The sequence below is a fragment of the Monodon monoceros genome, unplaced genomic scaffold (genome assembly GCF_005190385.1).
Source record: "Monodon monoceros isolate NGI ecotype Baffin Bay Population unplaced genomic scaffold, NGI_Narwhal_1 Super_Scaffold_18, whole genome shotgun sequence".
Lineage (NCBI taxonomy): Eukaryota > Metazoa > Chordata > Mammalia > Artiodactyla > Monodontidae > Monodon > Monodon monoceros.
Window position 1 is genome coordinate 90,745,471 of NW_021703774.1, and position 23,267 is coordinate 90,768,737.

General features: G+C 31.2%; 1 protein-coding gene across 4 annotated transcripts in view; it reads left to right on the forward strand.

Annotated features, from left to right (window-relative positions):
* Window positions 1-23,267, forward strand: part of COL11A1 (collagen type XI alpha 1 chain) — a 196,526-nt gene that overhangs the window by 75,120 nt on the left and 98,139 nt on the right. For all 4 annotated transcript variants that reach the window (XM_029228484.1, XM_029228483.1, XM_029228486.1 and 1 more), the window contains 16 exons: window positions 642-683; window positions 1,645-1,707; window positions 2,365-2,439; window positions 5,287-5,370; window positions 7,475-7,531; window positions 10,887-10,940; window positions 13,403-13,456; window positions 13,575-13,628; window positions 13,821-13,874; window positions 15,085-15,138; window positions 15,256-15,300; window positions 16,491-16,544; window positions 16,988-17,032; window positions 17,284-17,337; window positions 17,801-17,845; window positions 22,147-22,200. In XM_029228484.1, the coding sequence (XP_029084317.1) occupies window positions 642-683; window positions 1,645-1,707; window positions 2,365-2,439; window positions 5,287-5,370; window positions 7,475-7,531; window positions 10,887-10,940; window positions 13,403-13,456; window positions 13,575-13,628; window positions 13,821-13,874; window positions 15,085-15,138; window positions 15,256-15,300; window positions 16,491-16,544; window positions 16,988-17,032; window positions 17,284-17,337; window positions 17,801-17,845; window positions 22,147-22,200 (888 nt within the window). The remainder of the gene's footprint in view (window positions 1-641; window positions 684-1,644; window positions 1,708-2,364; window positions 2,440-5,286; window positions 5,371-7,474; window positions 7,532-10,886; window positions 10,941-13,402; window positions 13,457-13,574; window positions 13,629-13,820; window positions 13,875-15,084; window positions 15,139-15,255; window positions 15,301-16,490; window positions 16,545-16,987; window positions 17,033-17,283; window positions 17,338-17,800; window positions 17,846-22,146; window positions 22,201-23,267) is intronic.

The following is a 23,267-nucleotide window of genomic DNA, read 5'->3' on the forward strand; positions in this document are numbered from 1 at the left end:
AGAAAGCACGTCATATGCTCACCAAAGTCTTTAAAAATAATTTTTCAGAATAAATTTGTCCTTGTTATGAAAATTTACAACCAAATTTTTAAATGACAAGACAGTTTTCAGCAGTAGAATCATAAACTTTCTAGAATTGGGTTCTTATCCTGAAATAGTGTTCTATTCTCTTGTCTTTTTAAGAACTTATATTTATGTCCAGTTCTTTAACATGGACCCTTCTCCCCTTTCCTTGAGTTAAAGTGCTTAGGTGCTGCTCTCTTCCATCCTTTCATTCACACAGCAAATATTTATCAGGTTCTTGCTTTGTGCCCGGCATTATTCTGGGTGCTAGGGAAAACTTGGTTAAATGTCTTTGCCCTTTTGGGGAGCACTTAGCATATTCTCTTTGTAATATTACTTACCTGAATATTTATTTCCTTGCTAATTAGTTCACAGATTTTCTCAGGACAGGGATTATGTCTTCTACCATTTTTAATTTCCTCCCTTCCCCATGCAAAAATGCTTGTAATTGTTTTATATGTAGGAACAGATAATTTACCTTTTAAAATGCAATGATGTGGTGCTTTCTAAGAGCCAATTAGATAAGAGGTTAGAGGTTACATTGCCCTAGTAATGACTCTATCTTTTTTTAACTGTAGGGCATGCTTATTGAAGGACCACCAGGGCCAGCAGGACCTGCGGTATGTAAATGTTTTAAGATTATTTTTGTCTTGATTTTTTAAATAATCAGATATAAGATTTCTATTACACTGTTGAATTTATACATTTTAGACTAATTTGAGTATTGAATTATAGAGGCAAATACTTGGTCAGAGGACCCGGTGGCCTTCAATCACTTTCTGGTTTGGCTATCCAAATGATATTCTTTTGAGAGCTAAGAAATTAAATTTTGTTTTAAATATTTTTGTTGCTTAAATATCTCTGACTTTTCTAACCTCATCTTCAACTTTGTGCCTGAAAGTTATAAAATTAAAAAAAATACCCTCTTTTTTTTTTTTTAAGAGGTATAGATATATCTCAAAGAAGAGAGCTGAGAATTCTAAGTGGACTGTAGCTGCCTTATCTGTACTTCTGAATGGAGTGACTATCAACTTCCATTGTCATTTCCTAATAAGGCTAATGTTACTCATCAGGGTGTCTTTATTGTCAGGTAGTTGTACTGATCTGATTTTGTAAAAAATCCTCTTTCTTTTGTGGAATTAATTAAATTCTTGTCATGTGAAATAAATATATTATACTGATGCCTTTAAATACTTTTACCCATAAAGAATATAAATGATTTCTACATTTCAACTTCACTGTCACATTTTTGCAGTCTAATTAAATGAGTATACCATTTCTTCAGTAAGAACTGGGAACCAACTTCCACCTCAGGGACTGTACATTGGCAGGATTTCCTTTCCTGTTCTTCCTTGGAATGTCTGTCTCTACCCTGAGAGCAGCCTCGTAGAGGAAGAGTTGAGCTAACTACAAAGTGGTCCCTATATGTTCTCTTTTTATGGGAAGATAAATAGGGCAATTGTTTGGGAAAAGAGTGTTTATTTATGAATATGAGTTCTTCTTTGATTTTGGTAGGATGAATTTGCCTGAATACTAACAAAATCAGGAATCTAACTCAGATTATGGTTTATTTCTCTGTAGGGTCTTATGGGTCCTCCAGGTCTACAAGGCCCCACTGGACCCCCTGGTGACCCTGGTGAGAGGGTAAGTGAAGGGACTCATAACAAAAGAATGCAACATAAATGAAAAGAATTAAAATATATTCTACAGGTTTAACATATTATTCCCACTTGGATAACATATGAATTCAGTGTTGTGCAAAATTTTGTTTAACTTTTCTAACTATAATTTTAAAAGTGAGGTGAAAGAATGTGCATTTATCTATGTTATAATTAGTAAGAAAATTTTTTATTTTTAATCAATTTCCATTTTGATATGAACCCAATACATTAGATTAAGTTCTTCCTTTTGAGTTCAGAAATATTTACCAGGAACTCCCATGACTATTTAGTTGAATACTGATAGAATGAATTAATAAGGCTACATCCTAATTTGAAGATCACATCCTGGGTCACATGGTGAAATAGACCATTTGCATTAAGTCTATTGAAACTCTTCTTGTAAAATCCCATTTTTTCTCCTTCCTTGAGTAGGCAATAAATTTGTGCATTATTTAAATTATATAAAACTACTGCAATGAAATACAATCCTCTCTAGGTATACTTACTAAAAGGAGATTAACCAAGGAGTAGAGGACAAAGTAGATAATGTAGTCTTATGGTATTCAAAGTTATACTGTTTCTAATACATTTAATTATTTTGTTTATTGATTAATTTTGATGATTTTATTTACTTCCCTAGGGTCCCCCAGGACGTCCTGGTCTACCAGGAGCTGATGGTTTACCTGGTCCTCCTGGTACCATGTTAGTGTTACCGGTATGTTTTTTATAGTTATAAAGATGACCCCATGTTTTGTCATCCTACTGCTGAAAAATATTGCTTAACCATATTATAGATCAATCAAAAAAACATTGTATGAGGTAGAGATACTTGAAATGAAGCAGCCTTCAGAAATTGTGATAAATTTTGCTAAGCAAAATTCTGGTAAATATTTATTTCTGCAGTAGAACTGAGGCTTTATTATTTCATTATATTTTTTGACAACAAATCTTAGAGGATTTTCTTAATATTTTTAATCATGTGCTTTATCCTGAGTCATATGAGTAACATGCATTTCATGTATTAACATAAAGTTAATATGCTATTTACTACCATATAGACACTAGCTAATACTTTTTAAATACTATATATCTATAGTGTTATTATTCATTGTCCAAAAATTATTTGTTTTACCTTAAGATTGCTTTTTAAAGTTGCCTGAAAGAATTAATATTGTTAAAATGGCCATACTACCCAAAGCAATCTACAGATTTAATGCAACCTCTATCAAATTAACCTTGACATTTTTCACAGAACTAGAACAAAAAATCCTAAAATGTATATGGAACCATAAAAGACCCAGAATTGCCAAAGCAATCCTTAGAAAAAAGAACAAAGCTAGAGGCATAACCCTCCCAGACTTCAGACAATATTACAAAGCCACGGTAATCAAAGCAGCATGGCACTGGCACAAAAACAGACATATGGATCAATGGAACAGAGTAGAGAGCCCAGAAATAAACCCACACACCTATGGTCAATTAATCTTTGACAAAGGAGACAAGAATATACAATGGGGAAAAGATGATCTTTTTAGCAAGGGGTGTTGGGAAAGTTGGAGAGCCCCATGTAAATCAATGAAGTTAGAACACACCCTCACACCATACACAAAAATAAACTCAAAATGGCTTAAAGACTTAAATATAAGACACGACACCATAAAACTTCTAGAAGAGAACATAGGCAAAACATTCTTTGACATAAATCATAGCAAAGTTTTCTTGGGCCAGTCTTCCAAGGTACTAGAAATAAAAGCAAAACTAAACAAATGGGACCTAATCAAATTTATAAGCTTTTGCACAGCAAAGGGAACCATAAACAAAACAAAAAGACAACCAACAGACTGGGAGAAAATACTTTCAAAAGATGCGACCGTCAAGGGCTTAATTTCCAAAATATACAAACATCTCATACAGCTCAGTAACAACAACAACAACAAAAAAAGCAATCAAAAAATGGGCAGAAGACCTAAATAAACATTTCTCCAAAGAAGACATACAGATGGTCAATAGGCACAAGAAGAGATGCTAAACATTGCTAATTATTAGAGAAGTGTAAATCCAATCTACAATGAGGTATCAACTCACGCCAGTCAGAATGGCTATCATTAAAACGACTACAAATAATAAATGCTGGAGAGGCTGTGGAGAAAAGGGAACCTTCCTACACTGTTAGTGGGAATGTAACTTGAGTCAGCTACTATGGAAAACAATATGGAGGTTCCTCAAAAAACTAAAAAATAGAGTTAACATATGATCCAGCAGTCCCACTCCTGGGCATGTATCCACAGAATACTCAAATTTAAAAAGATACATGCACCCCAGTGTTCATAGCAGCTCTATTTACAATAGCCAAGACATGGAAGCAACCTAAATGTCCAGTAACAGATGAATGGATAAAGAAGATGTGGCATATATATATATATATATATATATATATATAATGGGATACTATTCAGCCATTAAAAAGAATGAAATTATGTCATTTGCAGAAACATGGATGAAACTAGAGATTATCATACTGGGTGAAGTAAGTCAGACAGAGAAAGACAAATATCATATGATATCACTTATATGTGGAATATAAAATATGATACAAATGAACATATTTACAAGATAGAAATGACTCACAGACTTAGAAAACAAATTTATGCTTACCAAAGGGGAAGGGAGGGGGGAGGGATAAATTAGGAGTTTGGGATTAGCAGATACAAACTACTAAATATAAAATAGATAAACAGCAAGGTCCCTCTGTATAGCACAGAGAACTGTATTCAATATCTTATAATAAACCATAATGGAAAAGAATAAGAATATAAAACACATATTATATATATATATATATATATATAATTGAATCACTTTGCTGTACAACAGAAACTAATACAACTTTGTAAATCAACTATACTTCAATAAAAAAAAAATTTAAAAATAAAGTTGCCCAAGTTCTTGTGGAAAAAATTTGTTTATTTGTTTAAATGTAATAAAGATTGAAGTAATAATAACATAGAGAGAAATTTATTCATGCTGCATTTTGAGTTAAAATGAAAAAGGAGCTTTAGCATTTTATAGAGGGATACAGAAAGGATCAGTTTCCTAGTATAGTTACTTAAGAAAAGGTAAACAAACTGAATCTATCTCAAGGAATATTTCCTCTGTGTTAACAGAGATTCCAGAAGTTTTGCTCAACAAAATAACAGTTGATCTATAACACTACCAAACTTAGTGCATTTAGAATTTTTACAAATGAGTGAGTAGAATGGGTAGCGTTTGTGCAGGTAAAGAGATGGATGATAGCTTATTCCATAGTTTTCAAAAATTATGGAATTTAAAATTGTAAAGGAGTCTGTAGTCTCTTCTACAAGTGGTAAAGCATGGTCTAGAAAACTTCTATAATGGACAGAAAGAAAAATTTTAAAAAAATCTAGGTATCATGATTCATGATGGAGTTACCTTGGACTTTTGTAAAATCCCACCATTTTAAGTAAGTAGTTTTTAATCTAGTAATTAAGGCACCTATTTGAGAAATTCTTATTTTGAGCTTCTGTATGTTATCTTTTCTTAGTTTCGTTATGGTGGTGATGGTTCCAAAGGACCAATCATCTCTGCTCAGGAAGCTCAGGCCCAGGCCATTCTTCAGCAGGCTCGGGTAAGAAAGGATCAACATGTAGTTCCATAACCTGATTCTGTGCCAAATTATGCAAGAGAGAGAAAGTGTGTGTGTGTGTGTATGTGTGTGTGTGTGTGCGCGCGTGCGTGTGTGTGTGTGTGTGTGTGTACCTGGAGGGTGCTACTATTATGAACAAAATACTTCTGAATAGTATGTTGAATTTAGATGGAGAAGATACTAAGATAATATCTATTTTTCCAATAGGAATATTTTCTTTAATTTCATATTTAACTTAAATGACTGACCCTTGCAGTATTGCCATACATAATTCTGGCAAAAACATGCAGACCGTAATACACAAATTTTCTAATTTTTTTTCAAAGAGTACTGATGGATTTATATGTATCACCCTTTATCTTTCACATCCAGTTTTCCCTGCTAAGGCATATGTCAATGATCAATAAATAATGTAAGAGGATAAAGTTTAAAATAATTTTTCCACCCAATCTTATAGATTATTCAGGATATCCCAAATAATCCAGAAAATTAAATTTCTTAAGCATTCTTGTGGAGGAAAGAAACCTTCAAATGGGTATTCTAAGCTCGAATCATTGTAATCTATATTTTAAACCAAATCCATTCAGTTCATACTTGTTTGTCAGCTAAAAGCTTTCCACTATCTGTATACTTATATAATATAAAATTGTTTGCTTTTTAAGTTAGCTCCAGTGCAGTTAAAATATAGATAAGAAAATCAAAAGAATGGATCAGGAAAGGGTTGAAAGTCATATAACACTTTTATTCATAATATAGTCTTTTTTTCTTTTCAAGGAAAAAGGAAATAAAGGGCTTATAGTTGGCATGGATATGGGTACCTGTTTCCTAAGTGATATAAATCATTTTGGTGATAACTATTTATCACCATAAATTTATGAGTGCATAAATTATCTGAGAGTGTAAGTCTATTAATCTGAAAAGATGCCATTGTTTGGTTACATCATTTATAAAGACAATGAAACTTAAATATTTGTTTATTAGAACTTGGCATAATACAAATCTAAAAATATTTAAATTGATTTACTAATGATGCCTACAACTTATAAATTTTATTACTTTGAACAGATTTTAGGTAATTATTTGAGCTTAAATAGTTTATTAGGCCATTGAATTCCTAATTTTATTAGTCCTTTTAACCTACTTGGAAATAGGTAGCAAGCATTATAATTCCAATTTTTCAGATATTTAATCTCAAGGATTAAGAAGTGTATTGTCAAAAATCTCATGGTGAGTCAGTAGTGAAATTTTGGAGATATTACTGTTTTCATCTCATGCACTTTTCTAATTTGATTTTACATTATTTCTATTACAATATTATTTTTTATATCTGTTTTGGCAATCTAAATATTCATCTTTTGGAATCACTAATATTAAAAAATAGCACACCATACTAATTTAACATCTGTCAAATATTTATCCTTTTACTCTACTTGTTCTAGCTTTCCAAGTGCTAATTTCACATTTCTAATATTCAGTGTCAATAGTGCATGTAATCAGTCTATCATGCCTATGATTCTACAAAATAAATGTATTTTTCTATAAAGCATTAAATTTGAGATTTGTTAAAATAACTGTATTATCTAAGCACTTTCTGATCAATTTTGCTTTTTACTATCTGGCTTGAATTGTCATAGTTTTTTTCCTAAAATACTGCTAGAAAACTTTCACTTAAAGCACTTCAAATTGTTCACATCTAAAAGTATTGTCAATGAGAATTACACCTACATATTTAAGAGAAGCCTACACAATATTCTCAATGCACTTTTGAGTAGAAAAATCATCAGATATTAAATTTCTTATTAGATGTTAAAATCTATTTTAACTTTTGTCGTTTAATAAATCATAATATATATGGTACAAGATTGTATATAAGTCACAACAGCTTAAAAAATGTCTGATACTTATTGGTCAATTTGTCATTCTAAAAACTTGTGATTCTTCAGTAATCAGGCACTCTTTCTACTATGTAGCTATTATATCTCTGTTGATGAGCTGCTACTTAAGGGTAACTTGTGCAAATGATTATTGTGGTTTAATATGCTCATCCAGGGAGGCATTCTTGAATTTGCTATATTTTATTTTCTAGATTGCTCTGAGAGGTCCACCTGGTCCGATGGGTCTAACTGGAAGACCGGGTCCTGTGGTAGGTTGCCCAAAAAGATAATATATGTTTAAATTCCTGTATTAGTAGTTCCTTGTGCAACTTTGGCCAGGCAGTTTTCATATCTCTGGCTGGTGAAAGTAGGGTAAATATACCGACTTATACTTGGATTTGGTTTCCATTTAAGAAATCTCTCTGAATTCAGTCCTCAGTAAATTTTAATGAAAAGGTTACAATGGAAAATTCTCAAATCAAACAAATACAGTGAAAAATATAATTGAATCACATATCCAATTATTAACTTTTCAAACTATAATTTATTTGCATAATAGTTTGAGTTGTTGAAGTTCAAGTGTACAGTAAGTTCTTGAGATTTAATTTTATGTTAAACAGAATTTATTAAAAAAGAAAAAAAATTTGAGGCCAATGAAGATTTTTCCATAATCTTAGGAGAAAGCAGGAGACTTGGCTTAAACTTTAAGTTGCCTCTAGTATTCCATTAACTGCTTCAGATATTAGAGAAATTATTTTGTCTTTTAGAGACTCTTGGCAAATAAGTGTTTTATTTTCCTTACAAGCTTACTGACAAGCTAATATTCTATATATTTTTAAAAATATTTTGAAACTTACCAAATGCTAAGCAGTGTAGCAATTCACACACACACAAAACAAAGATTCTTTTTAAATCATACTTTTTTCTTAAGGGAAAAGAACATTGTATAATTCCAACCTGAGTTCTCATTGATTTTAAAATGAATGGAATAATTTCTATTTTAAGTATTTTTTGATATAAAAAGCTGTAGTATACTTTCAATATGATCTTATATGCTCACAATGTTTTATTGAAATAATGGTATTTATAGAAATTATTACTCTGAACATTCAAAGTTTATCTTTGGTTTACTTAGTAGACACAGCAAAATGATTTTATTCAAATTTGAATCAATTAAATAGTTTTACTGATCTTATTAGGAGGAAAAATAGTTTTCTTCATGTAGTTTATTCAAGAGTTTGTTATCTACTTTTCCATAAATTTATGGTTCTCTTCAGTCTTGAAATTTTATAACATTTCATATATCTTGGAGGGCTTTATACTCAATCATATGAGCTCATGTGGAATATGTGTTCTGGCAATATGTTCCACAGAATTTAAATTATACACATTTCTAAATGCATTATTATGTATTTATCATGTAGTTTTACTCTTCTGCCTTTCAAAATATAGTAGGGAAGATGAAAGATTCCATGTCATTTAATAAAGGAAGAAATAGAGTTAATATGTAATTGCTTGTTAATAATAACACATTTACATGACTGAGGAAAGTCAGCAGTATGCTAGTGTTTTACAAATTTGGGGGCAGAAGAATTACCCATATATTTTATCCAAAGTGAAAGTTCCTGGGGCCTTGAACTTGAGGCTCTAATGTTGCATATTCAGGGTCGGAACTGGCAAACTATATTTTCAACGAGTGCAGCAGGCTGATTCTTACAGTCAAGCGTGTTTGGGAAACACTGCCTTTTGCTTAAATTAAAAATATCAGCCTAGCATCTGTAAGTTCTTGAGATTTTTTATTATCCTATTATCCAAAGGAATTTTCCTGCTTATCATCCTGACAAACACAAGTCTAGTGGATCTGTAGAGGGTAAGAACAGTGATGAGCAGAACCAGTGAAAGCTTGTTACATTAAGCTGTTCCTGTTTTCACCAGTCCTTAAGGGTCAGACATTCACAGCATGTTGGCAAAGAGAAAACATTGACAACCGTGTTATTACATTACCATTCTCAATGTAATATCCAAGATTAATTGATTTTATTACTTAAGTCTTTGTTATAGAAAGTTTTAGCTTCCTAAAATATTAAAGGTTGATATTGAGAGAAAAAAATCACATTGTTTGTTTTTACCATTTTCTCTTCTCTTATTCTTTGCTCCAAAACATAAAATTATAACAGACTTTAAAAAATCTTAATTCTAGAGTCTAACGTATTTTATATATTAAGATTTAAGAAAGAAACAATATTTTAATACATAAATATGTTCATTCTTTCAGTGAAATATTCCTTTTTTCAATTATTTGTTTCCAATTGATTTTATAGACTAAAAGAGATCTATATTTTAAAATATTCAGGAAACATAGAAAATGTTCTTTACCCTATTCTGTTACTGTCAATTATTACATGGCGATTTTTAGAATAAGTGTTTGGGCAAAGTAATTATAATCTGTTGAGTAGGTTGTGCTTATATACAGAATATATAATGCAGTAAAGTAATTAAAAATAGACTGTCCTTTAATTGCATTCAATTCTATGCTTAATAATCTGATTTAATGTAGAACCCCAGTTTCTCTCTTGAAGAAATTTAGTTGCAAGAATTCTTAATTAGACACTTGGAAGTCATCATTCTTGTAATTTTCAGGATTGGAATATTCATGTTACTTGACTTGTCATATTTTTTGGCAGTCATATTAATAGTTATTTTACTTTGGAGCCACCAGGAGGCTCTAGATACCTAGCATTTTCAGGCTTAGCATAATTTTAACCTTTTTGCACTTTGATTCAATGTAGTATTTAATTGAATCTCTATTAATTTAAATAAATCAGAAACTTCTTAAACACACAAAGTATACTTCTTCAGAATGAAGTAACTATTACCACTATGTTCAATTTTAGTGTTCTAAAGCTTTTTAGGAAGATGAATGGCCTAGTATTTATTTTTTAAAACTCACAGCACTTTTATAAAGTGGTTTTATACTTTTTTCCAGTTACTATGCCAGGCTTTTGTTGCACTTTGTGAATTATGTAAATATTTGGAAGAGGCATTTGTCATAAGGACTTATTCTCCTAAGGAAAGATAGACCAATCTAGGAAAAAATGCTTTGACATTATTTCAGGACAATTATAATAACAACAATAGCATCTGTTCTTGACATTTTATTGCTATAGAATTCAGTGTCTGAGAAGTTTCTGAGTATAACAGCATTAATATTTGCCAAGTTTCATAAATGAATTCAATGTGTACCCGATTCTGTAAAAATGTATTTCCTCTAGTACTCCACCACCGTGTAATGATAAATAACGCCTGTGTATCATCGTAAGTGCTCTGATGGCACACACATTAAAGAACATTTCAATGTGATTTCATGAAATTTGCTTCTGTGTAGTTATCAGTAAAATATAGACTTTTAAATATAGTTCACACACTGGAATACAGTCAAAATCTGAGAAGAGATGTATTTCAATCAGAGGACTTGAAAATTTTGTTGTATTAACTAATAAAATCATACTATTTGAAGAAATGTATTTTGAATAATGTTTAATTATTTCAAGTGAAAATGGTAGGAAAAAAACTGGTTAGGGAATTACAAGATTAAATGATTATGTCTTCACCTTTTCTCTACAGGGGGGGCCTGGTTCCTCTGGGGCCAAAGGTGAGAGGGGTGATCCAGGTCCTCAGGTAAAAATTAACCTATTTCACTTATTTTATTTTTGAGTTTATTTTATCTATTAGGGTGATTGAAGTGTCTACCATCTGTTTTATGAGTAAAGAAATTACTTACATTACCTTTAAGCTCACATCACCTTTTTCAATTGAAACATCTCTAACGGTCAGTTGACTGCCAATAACTTTATTAATTTAAACAATATTAAAAGAAGATAATAAGCTAGAATGGGAAAGTCTTGATAGTAATAGGTCTTCAGAACATTAAATTGGCTTGAGATTGTACAGAACAGAGAAGTACTATTACAATTGTATTTATAGTGGCCCTGCCACAAGCCTAACATGTTTTCTGTGGAGAATAAAATCTAGTAAATTCTCTCAGAAAGAATATTTAATATACCTAAAAGAAGCTAATTTGAAGCCCTTTGTAGAGCTGAGGAAATTAAGAGAAATTAAGAACATCTGACCTGAAATTATTAAAAAGATCTTACATTATATTTACATGGTGCCAAATTAAAAGTATTATTTTTCCTTGAATGATAATAAGTAGATAGAGACATTCACTATAAGCACATTATGAACTATACTTATTCTAGAAAACTGTAAAAGCAAAATGTGATGTATTTTTAAAATTCATTTTTAATGAAAATGCTTTCTGATATACTCAATAACATATAAACTCAGATTGGGCTACAGGAGCTCTCAAGTAGCCATCCAACTAATTTTTTTCTTTTTTTAAAATTAGTTTTATTTTAACAATATTATAATGTAAACTTGAATGTGAACACCTATATGTATTCTTTGTCACCACCACCACAGTCATAACCCCAAGCAATTTCTTGGTGCCACTTTACAGTCACAACTTCCTCGTACCCCTAATACCTGACAAGCACTGATCTGTTCTTCATCACTACAGTTTCATGTTTCCAAGAATATTACATAAATGAAATCATACATTATGTAATCTTTGAGACTGGCTTCTTTCACTCAGCATAATGCCTTTGGGGTTTGTTGCAGTTGATGAGTGCATCAATAGTTTATTCCTTTTTGTTGCTGTATAATACGCCCCTGTTTGGATGCACCACAGTTTATTTTGAAATGAGAAAAAATCCCCCCAAAATTTAGAAAGATATTTGGGTGACACAGAATGTGGCAACCTTCTTTTTCGTGCTTGTTAAATGTGGCCATAAAGAAATGGAAAACATTTGTACCTTAACTGAGAATTGTATAAAAATATTGATATGTCTTTTGCAAAGTTTATGAACTTTTGGGTCAGACTCACCTCTTTACAAAATGGATGAATCTGAAAACATGCTGCAGTAGTTTTCATGGTCTTTGCAGTTTTCCTTAACTCCAATGAGATGCAATATCAAATGAAGGATCATTTTCATTGAAAACTAACAAGATTTGTCCTGTTATTATTGCTCCTTGCCTTCCAGCTGGGGTATAGGATAGAGTTTTCTTGCTGCAATAGTTTTTTAAAAGCTATGTTCTTTTAACCTCTAATTATTAGGCAACCTTAATTTCATATTTCTATAATCAACATTTCACAGTAATCATAAGAATTATTTGTAATTTCAAATATGTGTTGCATTTTCTACCTCACTCATTATATGCATATTGTTTAAACTTAAAAAGGGTGTAGTTAATTAAATACAAAGGTCTATATACTATTTTTACTGGATCTATATTGGATCTATTATTAGCTGTGTAATTTTATTTTAAAAATCACATATATTAATTCACAAGTAAGACATTGTATATTGATATAACATTGTATTATACTGCTTCAAGAAAGATATTGAGAATCTTTAAACTTTAATCTGACATGGCATGGTGCCAGTCAATAATTTGAATTAAGGTTTGCCAAGTGATCCTCCAGGATTTTGTAGATGATTAAAGGAAATATGTACCAGCACTGTGCTAAATTATAGGAGTATAACAGAGAAAAAGATTTAGTCCAAAATCACAGTAGTTAACAATTTAATGGGAGATTGAACTATGAAAAAAAGACAATTATAATTCAATGTGATACCTGCAATAAAAGAATAAATATCCAGAATAGGATCTCCAAAAAATGAAGAGAAAGGTGAAGGCGAAGAGAAGAGGAATAAAATGGAAGTGTTTTCAGTCAAGTGAAATGTAAAACTGCAAGGTTTTGAGAATATATTTAGTAATTGAGGATTTTTTTAAAGCTTAAAATATCAGTTTATATGCCTTTTGTTTAAATGTAATTGCATGTCTATATAAACTTAATAAAATAGCATGACTCTTTTTTGGCAAGAAACCATTTAGAAAAATCGATTCTCTTGTCTTTTTGCTTTATCTAGAATTTTACATAAGAAATTATTTTCTTGTGTTAAAATGATTAAGGTAAAGCTAAGAAGATATAAATTTCTAAAGCCCTTTCTCCTGATGTGATTAAGTTTATTGATCAGGAATTCTATAAAATTAATTAATTATGATGTTTTGTATAGGGCCCTCGTGGTGTCCAAGGTCCTCCTGGTCCAATAGGAAAATCTGGAAAAAGGGTATGGTTAGTTTTCGTTGTACATTTTGAGGGCATCTGAAATCATCAGTTATTTTGTTTTCTTTTATTCTGTGCTATTTGGAATCCCTTTTGCTTAGTCATGTTCTTGGTATTATCAGGGTCGTCCGGGTGCTGATGGAGGAAGGGGAATGCCAGGAGAACCCGGGGCCAAGGTCGGGAGCTCATCTCATACATTTGTATTTTCAGATCTCGTATCTCAGTTCACCCCTGAAATTTTTATATTTTAAAATAGAGTTTCTTGATATGAAAGAACATTTCACACTCAAATTACAGTGCAGAAATAAGCTGGAAATGTGATGATAATGATGACGGTGATGATGATGATGGTGATGGTGATTTTACAGGGGGATCGAGGATTTGATGGACTTCCAGGTCTGCCAGGTGACAAGGGTCACAGGGTAAGATATACCGTTCTGTACATTGTATACTTTTTATATTGAGATAATACAGGAATACTACGAAATATTGATACACTAAGATATAAGAAGAAAATTAATTTAAGTATTTGTGAACTCATATAAATTAGTACATCTACTAGATACTTGAAGAAAGATAAGTAGAATTATATGTGCGATACTCATATAAGTTCTTTAATTTCTTTTAGACATTAAAATACTCAGTTTACACAAACATAAGTTGATGTGGAATCTTTATGTACACGTATATGGAAAATACATTTACAGAACAAGTGTGGAGATTTAATTTTGCCTCTAATTTTTTGATAATTGCCTCAATTTCCTTATTACATTTTGTCTGTGGAAATATACTCAAAAGAGGACATCTATAGGCAGTTTGTCATTAATATAACAATATACTGGGCACTGTATTTTATTATACTAATTAGATGGCTCCAGTAGATTGAGACACCACAGGCTACTTCTCTGTGATAATATTAGTTTGCAATCCAGTGCAAGAGCTTATAATTCACTAAGGCTAAACAAAATACAATGTTGAACAACAATCCAGTCAATATTTTTAGTGGGAAATTAAGCAAAGATGTGGTCTTTCGAAAAAAGATCAGAATTTGATCTTCACATTTTTTTTCTCCGAAAGTTAAGAAGGAAGATGAGACAACCATTAGGAAATTGGAGAATATAAAAAAAATAGAAAGATAAAGAAAAGAGAGCACTATGAATGTCTAGCAAGACATTTAGTGTGTGCCTGTCACATGTTGAGAAAAATATATAATTTTGTTTTTTAAATAATCCAAAAATTTCTTTAGTCTTCTAGAACTGTGCTGATTTAATAAGAATTATTTTAGAAGCAGAAAAAATGTAAATAAAAATCAGCAAAGTGTATCCATATTTAAGACAGTCTTCAGCAAAATACTTTTCTATTAGTTTGTAATAATTAAATATCTGAAAATTATTTGGGAATTTCATTTAAACCTTTTTGTTTTCAAAATTGAGGGAACATTTTTTCCTAGCATACTAATATATAATGCCAGTTAATGTAAAATTATGATTTATCTTTGAAGTGTTTTGAGGAGGGAAAATAGAGCATAAGTTTTTTCTGCAAATGTTCCGTTATATTTGGTAGGATAGCTGTAGGATAGACAAACATTCTAGTTTATTTTGTGTTCTACTTATACTTGGATTTATTTAATAGGGTGAACGAGGTCCCCAAGGTCCTCCTGGTCCTCCTGGCGAAGATGGAATGCGGGTATATTAAACTTCATTTCTTTTAAGAAATATTTAAAATTAAAACATAGAACAAAATCATGCTGAAATGTTACATTGTCTGATTGCATCACTCTCCCATTCATTTTGTCCATGACAGGGAGAAGATGGAGAAATAGGACCAAGGGGTCTTCCAGGTGAAGCTGTAAGCAACTTTCTTTTTTTCTTTTTAAATAATACCCCGTTTTGAAGGAATAGTGATTGGTGTTACATATATAAAGTCAATAATAAACTCAGATGACTCTTGCTGTCTTGCCTAAGCTAAGCAGGTAATTGTTATGTGAAAAAAACATTTAAAAATGATACTGAGAGCTCTTCTTTTGTTAAAGATAAAGTCTCAGAAAATCAAGAGAAAAAATTGTGGGATATAACATCTTTTCAGGCAAAAACCTTACCTAGTTTTTGTTGCTGTTTTTTGTTTTGTTTCAGTTTTTATATCATCAATAGCTCTAGAATCTAGTTATGTGTTTAGGATAAATTAATCTTATTATCAGAAGAAATACAAAAATGAGGTGCTTAGTATATACCAGATAGAACTATAAAATTTACTAGATTATATCCTTTTTTTCCACTGATTTTTACAAATGAGGAAACTGAATTGGAAAGGTTTACCCAAAGCTAGTTAATCAAAGAACCAGACAAGAAGCAGGCCTCCTAGTTTTAGTCCTAGTTTTCCACATTATAGAGCCTGTCAACTAAAAGGCATAGTAGCTCAAGTGAATATGACAGTAAGTCATTGTATTCACTTTTCTAAAGAAGGAAAAGAAGGAGGAACAAATAGAGGAGAGGGAAGAAGAAGAGAAGAAATTAATTAAGTCATAATAATTTTAAAAATCAAGCAAATGGTTTCTATAATCTTGCTAACATAGTTATCCAGCTGTTTGTTTCTTTCTCTCAGTAGAATATTCTTTCATGATGGAATTTACTTAACTGTAAAATAAATGAGAATCAGGACTCTTCTATTTGTGTAGTCTATCTTATTGAATAATAAGATTTAATAAGATTCAGTGTTGCTATTCAAATTGGAAAATGACACAAAAGTGACTTATTTAAAGCATTAAAATATTTCCTATTTTTAAAATTTCCCAAGTGATTCATATGTAAATTTATAAAAATCAAAGATACGGCTTCTGTATTAAGACTTTCTTGTCCATCTTGGCTTTTGGATCAATATAAACACTAGATATTTGTGTCATATAAAAATGGCATTTTTAAACACCATTAAAAGAAGATGAACAAATATTTTAATCTAAACATTACATTAATATTTATTTAAAGGAAGAGGCATGTTTTGAAGGCATTTCTTATGAGAATGTGTTTTTCTTTTCCTCCTAGGGTCCACGAGGTTTGCTAGGACCAAGGGGAACTCCAGGACCTACAGGACAGCCTGTATGTATTGTTGAAAACATTCAAGATTTCCTAGGGAAAGCTTGTTACCAGACTTTTTAAAGCCAGGAGGCTGTGAAAGCTTTCAATAGACAGCAAAGGGTTTACTGCTCTGTTATATTCTAAGACCTAATAATGCTGCCTATCAGTTTAACTGAGCATACCCTACTCCACTGGCTTCTTTCTTTTCTCTTCCTTTTAGTTTACCTATTTTATTGTTTCGTGTCAAATTCCGAATTCACAGTGGAAAATGCTGTTAGGTTGTCTCCATGGGCATGGAGAGGAGAGTATAGACCTTGGTTTTTGCCTCATTTCCATTAAGTTCTAAAATGATTTTTTAGTCAACCTAGGCTACTGGGTGTCATATTATTAGGTTAGTCTTCTAAATTTTCCATTGTAGCATCTGAACTTGTTAACACTCAAGCATATTTTTTTCGTCATTGAAGGGTATCGCAGGTGTGGATGGCCCCACAGGACCAAAAGGGAACATGGTATGTAGAAAATATCCATAAGATAACTCATTTCTGTAATCTAAGTACTAACAAACCACTTTTGTTGCTAAATCTAAAATTAAGATTTCTTACAATGTGTTGCCAAGTGCTTCTGCCAGCATTAATATTTTGCAAGATTTTCCGGATTCTCTATAGGGAAACATGATTTGGGGACTATTTTTCAACTGAAAAGAAAAAACCTATTATGTGAAATAGTTTTATTAAAGACTCTTTATATTTTCCTATGGCAGGGTCCCCAAGGGGAGCCTGGACCTCCAGGTCAGCAAGGGAATCCAGGACCTCAAGTAAGTCTAAACCGTCACAGCTTTTTTGAGATAATGGGATAAGATGGTATCTTTATACAAGAAAATTGACAGCCTCAGAATTTTCTATGTAGGGCTAAGAGTTTTTATTGTGAATGTAGGAAGATGATTCTTTTTTTTTTCTTTTCTTTTTAAAAAAAATTTGAGCAAATTTGCAGAGGCCTCTTTCTTCCAAGAGAAAAATGAGTCATTTGGTGTTCATGGAATGCCAGGACACCTGCAGGAGGGTTCTGAATAGGATCACATTACATATCCGTTGCCAGAAGAGTAGCTTATGTAAAACCCCTCATAGTGTTGCAAAACTTTCTGGGGAATGTGGGGGGATATATATATATAGATTCTCATAAATCATTTCATGTAAAATAGAGGGCTAATCATTTACTATTTTAAAAGTGTATTCTTGTGATGTGATTCTTGACATATGAAATGAATTCTTTTAAAATAGGGTCTTCCTGGTCCACAAGGTCCAATTGGTCCTCCCGGTGAGAAAGTAAGTTATTCTGTTGTTCTAGTAATGTCTGGTAAACAAGCTTGTGTTGTCAACTTTAGGGAGGTATAAGGTCTGCCTTCTGTTTTTGATAAGATATTTAAATGTCCCAGCATATAAAGAATTAATCTGGAGTTAAATTATGAAAGCACAGGGTGAGCAGCAGTCATTCATATGTCTCTGAACTGTAAATGATAAAATTTCACAGAGTTTCCATTTGGATAACTTCCAAATGTGACATTCTCAGCTATATTAATTTCAGAAACGTACTGATATGAGTGTTTTCTCTTTATTTTGGTTCTTTTATTTCTCATTATTTAAAAAATGTAATTAGGTTTGCTTGTGACAAAAGGCTTTTAGCAAGGTCTAATTAAGGGAAAATTGTGACATTATTGCCACCGTTTCTCATGTATAAATGGCAAATGATGTTCTTTTTAATAACTCAATGTCTGGATCAAAACAAGAATAAGTTTTTAATTAAAGAGATGTCTTTTGTCCCTATCTCCTCTGACAAATTCCCTAAGTAATATTTCCTGTCCCCTATAGTTACAGCACAGTGTTACCTAATTCTTTCTAATATATTTTTTCTTATTTTTGTTGATTTCTATGAATATGTAATTTTTTTAAAATTAACAACTTTATTGGGGTTAATTTCATACCCTAAAAATTTACTCATTTTAAGTGTACAAGTCAATGATTTTTAGTAAATTTATAGAGTTGTGCCACAATCACATATTTAGAATACTTATACCACCCCAGAAAGAAACCTTGTGTCAATTTGCACTCCCATTTCACCCACAAAGCTAGACAACCATTGATCTACTTTCTATCTTTATAGATTTACCTTATCTGAACATCTCATGTGAACAAGATATAGGAATGAAATTAATATTTTAATTTAATCATATGAATGAATATAATATGTGACATTTGTGTCTGGCTTCATTTGGCATAATGTTTTTGAGGTTTATCCATATTGCAGCACGTATCAGCACTTTGCTCCTTTTTGTTGCCAAATAGTATTCCATTGATTGAATATACCACATTTTGTTTACTTATTCAGCAGTTGAGGGACATATGAGTTATGTAACTTTTCAGCTATTATGAATAGTGCTGCTATGAATATTTGTAAAAAGGTATTTGCGTAGACATGTTTTCATTTATTTTTGCTAGATACTTAGAAGTGGAATTGCTGGGTTATATGGTAAATTTATATTTAACATTTTAAGAAGTTTCCAATTGTTTTTCAAAGTGGTTGTACCATATTTCCTTCCTATCAGCAATTTATGAGGATTCTAGTTTCTCTAGATTCTCAACAATACTAATATTGCTTCTCTTTTTGATTATGGTCATTTTTGTTGGTGTGAAATAGTATCTTATTGTGGTTTTAACTGGCATTTCCCTAATCACTAGTGATGCTGAACATATTTTTATGTGCTTATTGACCTTTTCTATATATTCTTTGGTAAAATATATATTCAAGTCCTTTGGTAACATTCTTACCAAGTTACTTATTATTAATGTTAAGAATTAGCATAGCAAACTTAAATGATCTTTAAAGTACTTTTTCTCTGTGCATATTTTCCATATGTTTACAGTATTAGAGTGCTATGGAAAATGGTTTATTTATTTAAGATGTTAGGTACCAAAGGTGATTTAAAATCTTTGCTTTAGATCAGAGATCTTAATCTGGACATATATTCTTAACATATTTTGGATTAGCTCATCATAACCATAAATTGCACTTGAGGCATGTGCCTACTGAATTCTCTACAATAATTTTATCATCTCTGAACTGGATTCCTAGGAAGAATTTGCTTTTAAGGAAAGCTGTTATATCTGAATTCCCTTTGTTGAGTCACAGGTAAAATATAGAATCTGATTCACTGCACTTCTTGTGGTAGGAAGAGAGCTGTCTTTAAGCACAAGCCGCTTCTTTCTCTGCTTTGAACATATCCAGCTCTTGAGTCAAAGACAGCCTCTTTCCATCAAAAGGAGAAAGAAACTCAAGAACATGAAGAAAATGCATTTTATTTGTATTGCATTTATGGTATATAGTTTATTTTGGATCTATATTACTTTTATTTTCTTTATGATATACTGTGTTCTGTTTATTCTGGCTCAAGAGCCTTGTCTTTCAAAACTTGGTGAATAATGTTTTCAGTTGGATCATGCTATAATCTCACAATTAAATATAATTTAAGTAATGTCATATATTTTTAATTCCCAATAACTTTTATATTTTTGTCCTAAGTTATCATAGCCTATGCTGTTATTATATTTGTGATAAAAGATTTCATAAAGTTCAAGCTAATTAACTAAAATGGATGACAACTATATTGCTTTGCTGACACGTTGATAACTTAAATATACTGTTAAGTCCTGTGATTTAATTTATGGCTTCAGAATTTACATCACATATGTTAATGGCTTTACAGAAAACAAATGGTATTGTATAACTATATGAGCTAAAGAAGAAAAAGCAAGACACGAAATATATATTAGTTAAAGGCAAGGACTTTGACGATATGGCTACAGATCTGGATTCATTTATATTGCAATTCTGTGATGTATTAACATTAGTTAATTACTCAAGCTCTTTGATGCTGATATTTCATGGAATTGCTTGAGACTTAAAATGGATACTATACATATAAATATATGCTTAACATAGTGCATAGAGACACATAAATATATGCATATAGACACTTAGAGACATATGCATATAGACACATAGAGACACTTATAAATATATGCTTAACATAGTGCATAGAGACCACAATAAATTTTAACTATTTTATTAAAATCTAAAATATGGCATTCATTCATTTAACTTTGTCCCCATTCCTGTAGGGAGACACCAAGCAGTTAAGAAAGCAGATAAAATATTGTACTGTCATGGAGCTTCCATTTTAAAAAAGATGGATTGATTTTAACTTGATTAAAAAAATCATCCTATAGTACAAGAGTTTTAGTATTTCTCATCTACCCTTAAATATATAGCAACAACATAAAATCCATGTAGTATTGTACACAAGGTCATTGTCTTAGAAATATATCTGCTGATAATAATAATTACTGGAATGGTTTTGCCTTTGTAATCTACATTTTGTTTTGAAGAAATAAGACTTTACTGAGAGAGAAAAAATGATTTGAGTGAAAGGCAAAATACTGCCATTAAAAAAAAAACAGGTTTTATAACAATTGTTTCATAATCTTAGATTACTTAACTGTATATGACTTTGCAGAGTGGTGAAGGGAATTGAATCTTTTAAATCCTGTAAATGAGATGCAATTAAATTCAGTTATAAAGTCCAGATTGTTCAATTTAAAGGTTACCTTTATTTTTGTGTGTTGTTCCATAGTGATTTAAGTGAGACTTCCTTGTTAAGTGATTTAAGTGAGGCTTTCTAGTTAAATTCTGTACTATTCATGTATATGAATACAATGCTTTTTCTAAATACTTTCTAAGAATGGAAAAATCCTCCTACATCCAGCATCTAGGATTGCTGATATATCCTTGCCCTTTTAATTGTTTCTAAATTCTGGCTAATGACTTGACCAGTAAGCAATAATGGCTTAGGCTCTGAAGACTTGATAAAATTAATTATTCTAAGCAGAAAGCCAATTTTTCTCCCAATGAAGGGTCTACTTCTTGTAATAGTCATTCTTAGCATGTTCCAACCTTACCAATGATCAAATTAAATGAGAATTGAAATCCCCTGTGATTAAACACAGATTAATCTGTTGAATAAATAGTTACTGAAGTACAGTTGATTTACAATGTTGTATTAATTTTTACTGTACAGCAAAGTGATTTAGTTCATTCTTTTTCATATTCTTTTCCATTATGGTTTATCACAAGGTATTGAATATAGTTCCCTGTGAATTGGCACTTATTAACATCATTGATGGAAATAGCCAATGTTTGCTTTTTCAATGATATAAATCAATGTATATTGATTGTATATTGACCTATATTGTTTTCCTTTTTATTCTATAAGTTCCAGTTTATTGTGGTATGCGAAAACTAACTTGTTAATTTAAAAAGACACATTTAGGACTATTAAGCAGTATGAAAACTAGCATGTCTCTGACAGATGTTAAATTTGGTTTTCATCTATCTTTATATACCATTTCTTCTACATAATATGTTAAAAAGTATTCAGATGTTTGTTGCTTATAGATGAAAGCCAGTGACTCAAGTTAAGAATTTTATTGGCTGTATATCACTATGTACAAAGTCAGACTTTTCATTATTTTCAATTTTTAAATGAAAATATTATTTTTCTCTATTTGATTAGGGACCACAAGGAAAACCAGGGCTTGGAGGACTCCCTGGTGCTGATGGGCCTCCTGTAAGTAATAGTTACCTAGTCATTAAAATTTCTATATGTTATTTGCAAAAATAAATTTTACATATGCTTTAGAAGTGATTGTAAGAATTCAGTAATAAAAGCAGTAGAGCCAATAATTAAACATTGATCTCTCTAGAATGCTATTTCATCATGCCACTTCCATATTGCAAACTCTTTAAGGAGCTCCCAGTGGGCTTTGGACCACCCTAGGCCAGAATCTCATATTTTCCTACCACTCACTTTTCTCTTAGCATGCTTTACATTTTCTATTGCTATACCTTTTGTTATGTCCTTTTCTTTTCATAGAAAACACTTTTCCATTCTCTCTTCCTTTTCAAAGAACATGTTTCTTGAGAGTCCAGGTGAAATTCCTCACCTTTTGTAAGTTTCCTCAGACATCTTACATGAAAATTCCTCTGCCTTCAGGGATTTCCTACTTTTCTAGAAATATAGCAGTGTTTATTATATCTTATCACATAGTAATAAATAATGTAATTATGTAATCTCCACAGTTGTTATTTTTTTCTCTTCAAACTACTTACTCAGAGCTAGGGTACAAAAATTTTCTTTCTGCAACTAGTTGTTTTCATTGAGTATAGTTGTTGTGGAGCTGTATGTTTTTATGCAATATTTAGTGACTCGATAACTTGATTACAAACACCATTAGTGTTTATGATGTTGCTATATTTTAAAATATATATCCACATATTTTAGTTGCTTTTTAAAGATGTGTGTATGATTATTTGATCAATATGCAAAATAGAAGTTAGATTGAAACACCTTTATGTAAGACTCTAAATGAGACTGGGGTTGAATTGTTGATGAATAATATGTGTTATGTGCTTTTCCCAAGCTCTCCCTCAAGTATATTATGTGGTTGATGAAACTTATACCCATGCAATATAAACTTACTATGTTTCTTTCCAAATGCCACAGTTTCCAGTGTTATTTAAAGCCATATACACTGATGCAAAATGTACAATATATTTTGAAACATAAAGAGTAAAACCTCAACAGATGGGAAAAAAGGGAACAATTTCATAATATAAATTACCATTAATATTGCA